The 15,422-nt window shown below is 42.6% G+C and overlaps 1 protein-coding gene across 1 annotated transcript; it reads left to right on the top strand.

Moving 5' to 3' along the window:
• The first annotated feature begins 1,492 nt into the window (after positions 1–1,492).
• LOC111953326 (threonine synthase-like 1) lies at positions 1,493–4,640 on the top strand. The gene is made up of 2 exons (XM_023972545.2): positions 1,493–2,852; positions 3,142–4,640. The coding sequence occupies exons 1-2, from the start codon at positions 1,608–1,610 to the stop codon at positions 3,943–3,945; spliced, it is 2,049 nt and encodes a 682-aa protein (XP_023828313.1). The 5' UTR covers positions 1,493–1,607; the 3' UTR covers positions 3,946–4,640.
• Positions 4,641–15,422: the final 10,782 nt, after the last annotated feature.

Genomic DNA, 15,422 nt, shown 5'->3' with positions numbered 1-15,422 from the left:
GCACTATGCAGAAATCGCTCAACCATTTCGGTGTTGCTAAAATTCTAATATTTACCCTAATTCCAGTTTGTGACAAAACAAGCTAGTATAATGTGGAGTATCATTGTACCATCTAAACTGTTGTGAAATATCTGTTACATAACCAAAAATATTGTATTTTCAGTTGTTTTGAAGCTGGTGTACAACACCAAAAGTAAAATATTGAAAAACAAAACTTAACAGGAAGCATAGAAATAGCACACACACAACAGATCTACCGCTTCGCACACTTGCTTTCAATGAGATAGAAATAGATCTGTCAATGTTAGTTTCGTTGGGTCCCCCAAAAAGTTACATATTGCAGCTTTAACCCAGCATTGGGATTGTTCTTATGGACAGAGCTAATTGACTACCACAGTATGAGTCATTAAACCCAGAGATGGTTCCAATTGTTTATCCGCCATACATTTTTCCATCTTGGATTTTAGAACTACTTCATATAAGGTCTGTGTTTCGTGTAGGCTTATCCTGGCTTGACGTTTTGATAACCGAGCAAATCGCTCTAGGACAAGGTAACTTTTATCAATAATTAGCAATGCACATTTTTGAGTAAATTGAGGCTAATATATTGATGATAAACGCACCTTGCCCGAGAAAGAATTACACGGCTATCAAAACGTCACAAGGTAAGCCTACACCAAACACACAATTAATTGTAATTTCTTTGTAAAGTGAATGGCGGAAAAACCATTGGAACCATTTGTGTTTATGGGTATTATGATGCGTCCACTGTGACGGACTATAGCTGAGAACTGTAGGGAGAAGGCAGAATGCCGCTTAGAGTTTGATAACTAGGGTCTATTCATCTTTTTAAAATATTTAAAATCATATTCTTCACCAACCATCTCCCTGACTACCTTCCTCTGATCAAGCCATGAACTGTCCCTCTCCACCTTTGGCACTCAAAGACTTGGCCTGTATTGGTTGACTGTATAGTTAGGTCAACCAATACATAATCATGAGTAGTCTAACTATACAGTAGCTAGGCTACTCATGATGATGTATTGGTTGACCTAACTATACAGTTGCTAGGCTACTCATGATGATGTATTGCTTGTTTGTGTTTTGGCTTTTGAAGCACTTTGAGGTTATGAAAAGGGCAATAGAACATGTGTAAATTATTATTCACACTGGTCTAGTAACTTAGCTACAGCTAAACCTAGTAACTGTTCAAATACTATAGCTATAACCAGGATAGATTGTTATCAACATGTACAGTAGCTACATACATTTTACATTTCAACAGCTCCTAACAAGGAACTTACGTCACTGAACATATTGCCTKTTATTATTTGATGTCATTAACCCTGTACAATCAGTCTTATCTTATCTGTCTTACAGATTTGACATAACAACCACATCAAAATGCTTCCAGTAGCCTACTGTCAAAGGGTGAAAATGTTTATAGCGATGGAAGTGTTGAACAACACACGGCAGCTTGCTCTGAAAACAACACACGGCAGCTTGCTCTGAAAACTGTGAGATGGCGGACAAGCACAAGCCCTTTCTCAATATCCAGATCGTGGCTATCTACTGTACCCCAGATAGAGGACCGGAACATCCTGCTAATGGGTCTGCCTGGAGCAGGAAAAACCTCTGTGGGGCGTGTTRTTGCTCATAGACTGGGAGTGCCTGTCATTGACGTGGACAACCATATCCTGGAGGTGACATGGAAGATGCCGGTGGCTGACAAGCTGTCCGAGGTCGGAGATGAACGTTTCCTGGAAGAAGAGGGTCGGGCTCTTTGCAAATTATCCACCTCTGGTAGTGTCATCTCCCTAACAGGATCCAACCCACTCCATTCTGGGGCTATGCAGCACCTCAAACGCACTGGACTGGTAGTGTATCTGGATGTAGCCACCGATGACATCATACAGAGGCTCTCCAGGATGAAAGTGAACAGGATTGTGGGCCAGGAGGCTGGGGTACCCATCAGGCAGATTCTACACTACAGGAAGCAGTTTTATGAGAAATGGCTTGACACTAGAGTGCTCTGTGGGACTGGAGATACTGTTGAGGAGATTGCAGAGAAGGTGCTTCAGGCTGTGGAGAGATACCAGAACTCGAAATCGGAGACCTTTGTGTCAACCAGGAGGGAGAACGGATCATCTAGTGAATCAAAATACTTCAGTGACGTTGTTTTAGAGGGGTTAGCTCCCGATGGTGGACTATACGTGCCCCAAAAAGGCTTTCCGAAGCTCGACGTACGAGAATGGCTAAGAATAGCAGAAATGTCCTATCCTGAACGAGCCTTAGCCATGCTTGAAAAGTGCATACACCCCATGGACATCCCTGGTACCGATCTCAGAAGAATGGTGTTCAGAGCTTACGGKGTTAACTTTGCCAGCGAGGCCATTGCACCGGTGAAACACCTAGTTCATAACCAGTTTGTGCAGGAGCTCTTCCACGGCCCCACTGCTTCCTTTAAAGACCTGGCCTTGCAGTTGATGCCTCAGCTCTTCGCCTATTGTCTCCCACAAATGTGCAACTACCTCATCCTTGTGGCAACATCCGGTGACACCGGCAGTGCAGTGGTGAGTGGGTTCGGCAACCTTCATGACCTGGACCGGCAGAGGGTCGGCGTGCTGGTGTTCTTCCCAGAGGAAGGAGTGAGTGAGATCCAGAAGCGACAGTTGACAGCCTACAAAGAGGGCAACGCCAGGGCTGTCGGTGTCCTATCCGACTTTGACTTCTGCCAGAGGGCCATTAAGACCATGTTTGGGGATTCAGGTCTGACAGGGCATTTAGCTGTGGAGTATGGCACTGTCCTTAGCACTGCTAACTCCATCAATTGGGGAAGGCTGCTACCACAGGTGAGGTCCTGCTGTAAAATGACACAGTATTACTTGTGTTTTTAAGGCTCAGAAAATGTGCTTGATGTATGTTMTTTTTTATTTCTATTATAGGGGATTAACAAACCCATCTTAATTATATACAGGGGTAGGGGTGAATACATTCTAAATTAACATTAAATGCATATAGCTATCCTAAACAATTAATTGTTTTATTTATTCATTTCATTCAGTCTAGGCTACTTAATGTCTTGGTATGTTGTTGTACAGCTCAAGTAGCATTACTTCATTACCTCCTGTTTCTCCCCAGGTGGTCTATCACGCCTCAGCATATCTAGATCTTTTCAAAGATGGGGTTATCAAGTTCGGAGAGCCCATCGATGTATGCATCCCTACCGGTAACTTTGGCAATGCCATGGCAGCCCTGTACGCAAAGCAAATGGGAATCCCGATAAGAAAAATCATCTGCGCTTCCAACCAAAACCGAATCGTTTCTGACTTTATTACGACAGGGGTGTGTGATCTCCGAAACCAGCCTCTCATTGCCTCGCTKTCCCCAGCCATAGACATCCTCAAATCCTCCAACCTGGAGAGATTTCTCTACCACACCTCAGGTGGTGATGGCTGTCTTGTTAGAGATCTGTTCACGCGCTTAGAAAAAGACCAGTACTTCAAAGTCTCTGAGTCATTGCTCCAAAAGATCCAGGAGGATGTGGTGGCTGGCTGGTGCTCTGAAGAGGAATGTCTGGCTGCCATCCTAAATGTTCACACCAAAACTGGTTACGCGATGGACACACACACCGCTGTTGCTAAGGCGGTTGCCGACCGGCTACAGGACCCATGGTGTCCAGTGGTGATCTGTTCTACAGCGCACCACGGGAAGTTTGCCCCCACCGTTCTCAAAGCGCTGCAGTGCCCGAACAACCCCTCAGATCCTGTGGACCAGCTGAGGGAGCTGGCCTCTGTAGCGTCCACACCTCGGATGCACCAAAACATGCTTCAGTGCCTGAAGGAAAACAGTAGAGGAGAACATACAGTGTGTCAAGCAGATTTCAGTGTGTTAGTGGAGGAGGTGGAATCCATGATTCAAGACTCTTTCTTGAAAGTTCTTTAGGTCTCTTTCAGATAAACAAACCGATAAAGACYCTGGGGTAGGGTGGTACTTTTTTATTTTCATTCAGTGTGTTGAGGAGGGCAGTTGAAAATGAAAGTSAACCCATGAATTARTAAATCATGAATTCATGTGGGKTTTTTTTGTCTTATGAATTGTGCAATTGATCTCCTTATTTGACAGAATTTGGGTTTAGATGGATGTTTCTACAGCGACTGGAGATGTCATAGCATAAGTCTTCTGTACCCACTAGATGGTGATATTTACCACATGGCTCCTATGCAGCCAAGAGGTCCCCTCAGGTTTCATGATATGTAGTTGTGGTTCAGAAGCTCYTAACTAGCCCCAACGGCCCAATACATGAGACTAAATTGTGGAGTCATTACCTTGTGCCAAAGGAACAACTATATATAGAACTAAATATGCTTGTTCCTGTTTGTTATGTAGTATGGTTTAACCCAGATGTGCTKTTTGTTACAAGCATTTCGCTACCACCCGCAATAGCATCTGCTAAACATGTGTATGCGACAAATACAATTTGATTTGCTCTTGTTTATTTTTTACAAWTGTACATTCATTTCCCTTCTTTTGTATGTACTATGTTATGTAACTGTCATATTACAATCCTAAACAACACGAAGGACATACTCAGGTTGATTTTCATCTGACTATTGGTATTAAATGTTTGTTTGTGTGAAGTAATTTTCTCTTTTGATATGAAGGTTTTTGAGTATAGCTTCATCCACTGAACAACAGTTACACATCAGTCATAGTGATCCACAAATAAGAAATACAACTTTGCTGGGAAAATATTTGTCTAATTAACAAACCAAACTGCTCTCTGAGAATGAGTGCAATTGTATCCAGAACCAGAAGATCCAGAACCACCCTCATCCTCCACTTCCAGAGAAGCGATGAGAATAGCTGAGGTACTGATAAAGCAAAATGGCGGATCTCTCCTCGTGACATTAAAACCTGGCTAATTAATCTCGACGAGGTTCATGGTCCAGTAATTGCTGGGGAAAGTTGGAGAGGCAGTGAGAACCTCCTATCAATGTCCACACACTCATTAACTAGGCTTCTACTAACACAGCTGGCCTTTATTGCTGCACAAAATCCTTTTGCTGTTTGCACTATCCCGCAGCTCTTTCATACTAGCACATTAGCTGTCAAGCCAAGAAATAAGAGTCAGGTTTCAAAGCTATTTACATTTGTATTTAAATGTTAAGCCTATTTTTCTGTCATTTTTACTCTCTTTTGTCTCTACCGTAGATAATTTCAGGCCCATGCCGAAATTGGTTGTGATAGCATAGTATTTCATCATGACACATGAAGAGGATAAACAATAGGGACACACAAGGAAGTGACTTTGCTTTTCCTGTTCAGGTTCCATATAGACAGAAATGGAATGAGGAAGGGCATCAGTATTGTCCCCCAAACACCTAAAAGATTAGTAGAAGATAAGTTAGTATGATGTTCAAGGTTTCAAAGTCAACTATGGTATCAGTATGACCTCATTATCAGAAGTAAACCTAGGTCCAACAACGCATGTATATTCAACCTAGGAGTGAACCAGGAAATGATCTGAAAATATAGAATGGAACATGTAATTTGCTCCTCTACTATTCAAGCCTACAAATCCTCTCCCATTGTGCTGCTAACATTCGACCAGCTTAAAATAGAACTGTTCGCCATTCTGGAAGGCGACACACAATGAATGATCATTTCATGCTGGGGGACTTTCTCCTACCTCTCTCCATCTACGGTGATAGAGAGGACAGAAATGAATCCGTCTCCRTGGATATCAATGGAGTCATTTAAATCCATGCAGGTGCTGCCTCAGCAGCTGGAGGGGGGAGGGAAAAGATATGTTTCATAGATCTCCAGGATTGCTTATGACTGCAGTTGTTAAAATAGATCGAGGTTCAGGCCACGTTAGATGAAACACTTCTCCGGCATGCCTTCTCGTTTGGATCACTGTCTCTGGCAGAATAGTGAAGAGCTTGTTTGTTTTTTTGCCTTGTCTACATTTATTCAGCCGTCGAATGCAGTTTGCCTTGCGTTATGCGTTGTCTTATCATTACACAGATGCATGATAGTTAAAATTAGTCTGGTTTTTGTGTACTTAAATCTTTATGTCGTATTCTGATGCTAACCAATTAAAATGTCCAAATGTTGCCACAACGCAGGTTGTATGGAAACATCTGKCAAGTTCCCTCTGTAGAGTTCTGTTATTCTCCCACATCAACTGTGTCTTCACAACAGAACTGTGTGTGTGTGTGTTTGAAGGTGTGAGAAATGGAGAGAGAACGGAGGGGCCTGGTTTAAGGTGATCTATTTGTCTTGTCACAATGAAAGGCTTCTGCACCTGGGTTATTGGGCCTGAGGGAGATAGATAGAGAGAAAAGGACTGGGGACATTAGGATAAATTATGGGTTAGACTGTTTGTGTGCCGAGTGAATGCGCACCTGTGTGTGTGTGTGTCTCTGTCCACATTATTTGTGAGTTTGCCATTGTATYTATCCACACTGTATTTGTGTTAGTGTGCACTGAAGGGTGTGTGTAACCGTACTATATGTGCCTATAGCAATAAATGTGTTGGTGATACATGCATGTTTACATCTGTGCCTGTGTGTGCCTTGTGTGTGTGCATGCGTGTGTACACAGAAACCTACACAGTGCTGCAGTCTTATTAATCAGGCTATTTGGCAGGTGTGTGAAAAGTGTGGGGAAGGTGTGTTTGTGTCTGAGAGAGAGAGAGAGAGAGAGAGAGAGAGAGAGAGAGAGAGAGAGGACTGTTCCTCAGCACCTAACGGCCCACGGCTGGGTGAGCAGGGATAATTGCAGGTGCCGGCCTGTTTCCGTCTCCTTAACGTGGACCTGTGGCATAATGGAAACTGCTCATTTGCCATGAAGGAGGGAGGGGAAAAGAAAAGAAAGGATAGAGAGGTTAGGAAATGAGAGAGGGGATTGCTATGGTTCTGTGATAGCAGTTCTCCCAAAATATGTTATATTTTATTCATACATTTGTGTTATTCCTTCTTTTAATGTTATTCAATTGGAATCCAAGGTTCCATGAGATRTATAGGCTGTACGGAAATGGTACTGTACTAAATGACCAGTTGAAGAACAGTGTGATTAYGGTGGCCCAGAGGGAGATTGTATGGTGTGTGCTGMASGAGTTTCGCATTTTTAAACAGTCACACCCATATTGACCAGGCCACACCTCACCACACCCACCAATCGGGAGCAAACGTACCTCARAGGCTGTTATAAAGAATCGACACACCGTTTTGGGGAAACGTTTCACTCAATACAAACACTCACGCAACGTAGCAAACGTTGAATCGAACTGAACGCACCCTYGGTTTGAGAGAGTGGGTGCGTCAGGATGGGGGAAGCCATCTTGACTGTCTGTGAATGTTAGAAATGTTTGTAACTGGGCAATTCCACAGTAACAGAAYGATGTAGATACTCAGAATTCTTCCTTTAAAATGTATTCCAAACAAAAACCAATGATTGCAAAGTTAAACAAACCATACAACATTTCCACAGAACATTTKACAARAAGTAATTTACTTGAAGAACAGTGCAAATGCAAAGTTGACTATCAGAATGATGGTTTGTGCTGTCTTTCTGTTAGGGTTAACCCACTTGATGGGAATTGTAATGTGGCTCATGTAATGAGGATCGATACACTGCCCTCTCAGAAAAGACTACCTGTGCACCGACTAACCTCACACGTCCAGAGCAGTGTGTTTCCGATGGCCCCACAGCCGCCATCCCACTTCGGATACCAACGAAGCGAACTCAGGTTTTTGGCGTGAAAGGCAAACACCCTACGCATCGCGCCAATAGGGTTAACCCACTTAACGGGAATTGTAATGTGGCTCATATAGSGAGGATTGCTACAATATCATACAAAATGGATGATGGACAAGCATACATATCATACTAAATGGAGGGATACAAATCTAACTTTAGAAGATGATCGTCAACCCGATCAGAAACAACTTTTATTTCCTAAATGGCGTAGACTGATGTATTCACTGATGTATTTAATGCTGACTTCCAGAGTTCCTCTGTGGAGATGGGAGAACCTTCCAGAAGGACAATCATCTCTGCAGCACTCCACCAATCAGGCCTTTATGGTAGAGTGGCCAGACAGAGCCAGTCCTCAGTAAAAAGCATGACAGCCCGCTTGGAGTTTGCCAAAAGGCACCTAGAAACAATATTCTTTGGTCTGATGAAACCAAGATTGAACTCTTTGGCCTGAATGCCAAGCGTCATGTCTGGGGAAAACCTTTTTTTTACCCCCCTTTTTCGATCTTGTCTCATCGCTGAAACTCCCCAACAGGTTCAGGAGAGGCGAAGGTGGAATCTTGCATCATCCGAAACATGACCAGCCTAACCGCACTCCTTAACACCCGCCAGCTTAACCCGAGCCCAGAAACACTGTTCAACTGGCGACTGTGGTCAGCCTGCAGGCACCCAGACCACCACAAGGAGTCACTAGGGCACAATGAGCCAAGTAAAGCCCCCCCCGGCCAAATCCTTTCCCCACCCCAGACGACGCCGTCCTGTGGGACTCCCGGCCACATTCCTGGGCTGTTGTGGTACAGCCCAGGAATGAACCCAGGTCTGTAGTAATGCCTCAAGCACTGTGATGCAGTGCCTTAGACCACTGCGCCATTCGGGAGGCCACTGTGGTGATGTTTTTCAGCGTCAGGGACTGGGAGACTAGTTGGGATCGAGGGAAAGAAGAACAGAGCAAAGTACAGAGATATCTTTGATGAAAACCTGCACCAGAGCGCTCAGGACCTCTGACTGGGGCGAAGGTTCACCTTCCAAAAGGACAATGACCCTAAGCACAGAGCCAAGACAACGCAGGAGTGGCTTTGGGATAGGTCTCTGAATGTCCTTGAGTGGCCCAGCCAGAGCCAGAACTTGAACCCAATCGAACATCTCTGGAGAGACCTGAAAGTAGGTGTGCAGCGACACTCCCCATCCAACCTGACAGAGCTTGAGAGAATCTGCAGAGAAGAATGGGAGAAACTCCCCAAATACAGATGTGCCAAGCTTGTAGCGTCATACCCAAGAACACTCGAGGCTGTAATCTCTGCCAAAGATGCTTCAACAAAGTACTGAGTAAAGGGTCTGAATACTTATGTAAATGTAATATTTAATTTTTAAATTTTTAATACATTTGCAAAAATCTCCCCCAAAAATTCTGACATGCACTGTCAACTGTGGGACCATGTATAGACAGGTGTGTGCCTTTCCAAATCATGTCCAATCAATTGAATTTACCACAGGTGGACTCCAATCAATTTGTAGAAACATCTCAAGGATGATAAATGGAAACAAGATGCACCTCAGCTCAATTTCGAGTCTCATAGCAAAGGTTCGGAATACTTATGTAAATAAGGTATTTCTGTTTTTATTTTTCATACATTTATAAAATATCATACATTTTTTATAAAATGTCTAAAAACCTGTTTTCACTTTGTCATTATGTGGTATTTTGTGTAGATTGACGAGGGAAAAAAATATTTGATCAATTTTAGAATAAGGCTGTAACTTAACAAATTGTGGAAAAAGGGAAGGGGTCTGAATACTTTCCTAATGCAGTCAAAGGTTTGGACACACCTACTCATTCAAGGGTTTTTCTTTATTGTTACTGTTTTATACATTGTATAATAATAGTGAAGACATCAAAACTATGAAATAACACATATGGAATCATATAGTAACCAAAACATTTTTAATGAATCAAAATATTTGTTATATTTTATATTCTTCAAAGTCGCCACCCTTTGCCTTGATGACAGCTTTGCACACTCTTGGCTTTCTCTCAACCAGCTTCACATGGAATGCTTTTCCAACAGTCTTGAAGGAGTTCCCATATATGCTGAGCACTTGTTGGCTTCACTCTGAGCACTTGTTTCCTTCACTCTGCGGTCCAACTCATCCAAAACCATCTCAATTGGGTTGAGGTTGGGTGATTGTGGAGGCCAGGTCATCTGATGCAGCACTCCATCACTCTCCTTCTTGGTCAAATAGCCCTTACACAGCCTGGAGGTGTGTTGGGTCATTGTAGCCCTTACACAGCCTGGAGGTGTGTTGGGTCATTGTCCTGTTGAAAAACAAATGATAGCCCCACTAAGAGCAAACCAGATGGGATGGCGTATCGTTGCAGAATGCTGTGGTAGCCATGTTAGTTATATTTGCACTGAATTCTATCTGGCCTTCTCTGTCCACCCGGCACAGCCAGAAGAGGACTGGCCACCCCTCAGAACCTGGTTCCTCTCTAGGCTATCTAGGGAGTTTTTCCTAGACACCGTGCTTCTACATCTGTATTGCTTGCTGTTTAGGGTTTTAGGCTGGGTTCTGTATAGCACTTTGTGACATCTGCTGATGTTAAAAGGGCTTCATAAATAAATTTGATTGATTGAAAAAAATCACTGACAGTGTCACCAGCAAAGCACCCCCACACCATCACGCCTCCATGCTTCACGGTGGGAACCACACATGCGGAGATCATCCGTTCATCTACTCTGCATCTCACAAAGACACGGCGATTGGAACCAAAAATCTCACATTTGGACTCATCGGCCCAAAGGGCAGATTTCCACCGGTCTAATGTCCATTGCTCGTGTTTCTTGGCCCAGGCAAGTCTCTTCTTCTTATTGGTGTCCTTTACTATAGGTTTCTTTGCAATTCAATCATGAAGGCCTGATTCACGCAGTCTCCTCTGAACAGTTGATGTTGAGATGTGTCTGTTACTTGAACTCTGTGAAGCATTTATTTGAGCTGCAATTTCGGTGGCTGGTAACTCTAATGAGAGCCGGTTTCATCATAGTGCTTTATGGTTTTCACATTTCACACAAAGTTCTTCACATTTTCCGGATTGACAGCACATTTCAGGCTGGATCTGATTTATCTGTAGAGAAACTGTGCAATGTGCACATTGAGTTCACAGAAGAAGAAAAAACGAACAAAATGGAATTCAAATAATTTAACTGATGTTTTCCAATTAGTTGTTTAAAAAGCAGTCTCTTTACAATGCGTTATGATAATATATAATCTATATGAATAGGCATACAAAATTAGGAGTAGACAAGACATTTGATGCAAACTTATAAGTATAACTTTTCTATTGTCTTAAATCACATTAGACTTTGACAGTTCAGTCCTGCTAGCTCGCTGGAGAAGGCTTGGCTTGCTTGCTCGAAGGCAGCTTGTAAAAAGATAAAAACGGTTACAAATTTAGTCTAACACATTTCTAATTTGGAAAATAAAAATGTTATATTAGAACATTATGCCTATCCCAATCACAAATTGGTCAAGGAGCACAAATCGCATTTCTRTAGTTGCATGGGATCATTTGGAACGGGGAAGTTATTTTCCGAGGGTCTGATAGCTTCCAGAAGTTCCCTTGCAGTGGGAAAGTTAGACTAATCAAAAATAAGGCTAATAGATTTTTTTCTGTAGGAAATCCCTTTAGCCTATACTTATGTGTCATCCTATGAAGTGGACGTTATGTTGCACATCCCTATCTGATCTAATTAAATTTTGCCATACTAGTCTGATGAGACCATGCATGCAACAACAGGAAGTATTCTACGTTCACGTGCAAGTCAGAACTAGGAAACTCCTACATTTTCGACTTGCTAACAGGTTGTAGTTATACACTTGCTGTGTTCAACCAGTTAGCAGGTCGAAAATGTCTGAGTTTTCTAGTTCCGACTAGCATTTGAACGCTGCAGTGCCTACACCAACGGAACATGATGGACAATGTTGATTGGCAAGTGGAATGATGTCTTCTTCTTCTCTGTTATAATGGCGTTCGCTACATTTGGATGTGCATTCCGCCATCTACTGTGCTGGTGGATAATAAAGATCCCAAAAAGGAAATAATGCGGGCTAAAAACGATTCATATAAACTATCAAAAATACATTTAAACTAAACCAAATCTACCTGTTTTTTTAAAATCCAAAATTCTAATCAGGTCCCTACACAGGCTCAGAAGGATCCTGTGAGAGCGGGACATTTACTGGCAACAGTGCTTCTGCCGGGTAGTCTTGGAGCCCCAAAAACTACTCAGCTGCAGATATAATGATGTCCAGGTTCTTGGACTTCTTGGAAACTTGTGCAGTACAATTAATATCTGTGGCTATGAAATCGATCTTCTTCACAATGAGTGTATCCCGATCACTTGATTGCGTTAAAACATTTGCAGCTGGTTGCGATGCATCCATAGCCATATCTTCTTCAGCATTGTGGTCTCTTGGCCCTTCGACTCTMTTCCCTGCCTGCACATAGGAGATCTGCTGTACAGCCCTGATCCTTGACTCCTCAATCTCTTTCATCCTAATAGGACACTCAAGGAAGTCCAAAATATGATCCCCACCACAGTTGCAACATTTTCCATTCACAGATTCAATAACATACTTCTCCTGTTTGCAAACATTTGACACGTGGCCATATTTTGCAATTCCCATACTGTAGTGGTTTGGATACAAATGCTTTCACCGCATACCTCACATTTCCAAGCTTCACATGTGCAGGTAGTCTCCTCAAACAACAATAGTGTCGATAGGTTTTTCTCCTTCTTTCCATTTACCATATGGGTCAGGCGACATGAACGGTCCACTCCAGGGATTTTCTGAATAAGGTACCCGTCATCTAGATCTAACGACACTTCAGATGTACCTCCTGCCATGAATCTCTCTCCTTTGTGAGAATCAAAGGTGACAGATCAGCTGACAATGGCTGACAGATAGCCAGACGCTGCCTCTCCCACAGGAGAGGAGAAGGGGGATTTGGGCTGGTTTGATGACTTAACAGCCAGTCGTAAATAGTTTGCAGAAACTCTCCCTCTGGCTCTCTAGTATGGGAAGACTGATATCTCTTTGTTACAGAGAGACTTTTGCCACCAAAACCTTTTTCTCCAAGAGAATGAACTTTGGTCTAAAGAATCATTCTGTCACATTGTTTATTATTTTGTGATGTCATTAAGGATGGTATAACAAAGTAACTGTAACTCTGAAAGTGTACACATCCTATTTATCAAGTTTACACCTAAATGTTGTATGAAATATATTATTAAATATGAGAATACTTTTGTGAAGATAGCAATGTGATTTTAGCCTTCTAAATGATAATTGTTTTTCATATAAACTTGTGGCCAGTCAGTAACCACGCCCAAGTGAGCACAGACATTGTGTCGGCGTGATGGAACGCCCCTTTTTACCCAAGGATTAAAACCTTGGTAACGAAATGTACATTAGACCAGCCGACGTACAGCACGAGCTGGGAGTTACAAAATGGTTAAAACTACAAGACCAGACAGCGTGGAGCGGTGGCTACACGGCTGAAAATGGTGAGACCCATATATTGCCGGCTTACTACTGGCATGTAAAGTGGTCAGGAGCTGAACCCTGAATAATCAACCATTGATACCAAAAGACGTGAGACGGTGGTCTACACGTTGAAATGGTTAGAAACTCTGAAGCTCTCAACCTCAACACAAGTGAAGAAAATCACCTATGAGACCAGAAACATTCACAGTCTGCAGCTGTGCATGTTAAAGTGGTCCTAGAACTTTGACTAAAGACACAAGGTGGGAAGGAGAATCCCCACAGACAACCATTGGTACATCTGAAGTATCTCTTCTAACAACCACTCCACTACCAGAAAAGCTCTACAAAGGACATTGTGACCTCTGGTGGACAAGCCGAGCCTTACACCGAACGGGACAAACCAGAGCCTTACATCCATCGACAACTTCATCCTAGGAGTCATCGAGTTCAACAGAGATAGATGAYGATCAAGGACAGCTACGCGTAAATATATATATATATATATATTACACTTCTTATCCTAATGAGTGGTGGTTCATGTGCAAAGTATTACTATTCCTTTGAGTGTAGGTTCCAAATGTAACAACGATAAGTTGACTCTCTTTGTCTTTCCCTCTCTTTTTATTGACCCTTCCCTCTCCATATATGCAACAAGCTGTCATATCTTGTCAGTCCACTAGGGACTTTTATCTCATGTAAGTGTGTATGTGTATTCTGTGTTATTATTTAGTTTGTTAGTAAATAAATAATTAAATCAATTTGTGTAGTACTGAATATTTTCATATGGGCTAGGGTTCTGCGATGTTCAGAATGAGACTGATGAGGTATTAATTAATAATTGACTGTTATTGATGTTAGAGATATCTATATATCTTTCGAGTTCAATCCGGGAGATGGTAACTTGTTAAAAAACTTATTCCGTGGTGCCCCAAATTCCTAATAAGTTAATTGTGATTAATTGAATCGAGTAACAATTAAACATAGTTATTTATTTTATCAACTAACAGTCATCAGATTAATGATAGTCACGTCACAACATTCCTTTGGCAGGCACCCTGCTCTGAAGATCAATACAGGTTATTTCCGACGTGGGCAATTTTGCCATATCCAGTGCACGCTTCTTCTGTCCTTCATCTACACAATTAATCAAAACAAGGCCGCTTCTAGTCACCTTGATTGAATCCACCTTTCCCACTGCTCTCCTCACAGTCCTACATAGTACAAATGGATCTCCCAAATGAACCTCCTTGTCCAAATAACGCAGTCCAACAACAAATGCATTATTGGAGCAATGCTTGTCTTCCACTGCAACTTTTGCTGGTTTTGTTCCACTCTTTGATTTCACAATTTTCCATTCATTGTCACACACTTCACTTACCACACTTCCAGATTCAAGTAACATTTCCATGGACGCTGCCATTTTGGAACCGTAATTGACAACCAGTTTTTGCTGTCACATGGAATGAGGTTGCAAGGTAAAAGGGGGAGGCGGGATCGGGTTGGCCCATTATTTCCAATGAGGTTGCAGGGCGGGGCCAAGTCTGCTCAGTACATCACAGAGCACATGCACACTACATAGTATTTTTTTTGCAGTATTTGTGCACACACTGCAGGGCTCATGCACAATTTTCGGGGACCATTTTGGCTCTTGAGCACTGCTTTCAAAACTACTGGCTTAAAAGTATACACAATTTTAGTAGAACCTCTTTAAGTTATACAGGGCCCCAGGACTAGTGGAAGCAAAATAGCCCCATAACATCAAAGATCCACCACCATATTCCAAACCCACCACTGGTGTGTGTGGCCAAAGAGCTCTATTTACATGCCATCCAGCAGATGTAAAGGCCTGGAGTTTGCAAAACGGCATTGACACTTGGATTGGAACCAGTGCTTTGATCAGATGATATGAAAATAGCGGTCTTTGGCCATGCACACAAGTGGTGGTTTTGGCGTGCTAAATGAGAATGCATGAGCAGAAAAGAACTCCATACCTACTGTCATGACGTCGCCTGCTTGGGTATTGCAAACCCCATCCCCCTCTCCCTGCCTTTCCCTGCCCCTTCAACCCATGCTGTGGTCACAGAGGGACGTCGTAAATTCCTGAGAATCTCCTC

This window comes from Salvelinus sp. IW2-2015, linkage group LG27 (assembly GCF_002910315.2).
Source record: "Salvelinus sp. IW2-2015 linkage group LG27, ASM291031v2, whole genome shotgun sequence".
NCBI lineage: Eukaryota > Metazoa > Chordata > Actinopteri > Salmoniformes > Salmonidae > Salvelinus > Salvelinus sp. IW2-2015.
Note: the sequence above shows the minus strand (reverse complement) of the source record. Positions and strands in the feature narration are given on the sequence as shown.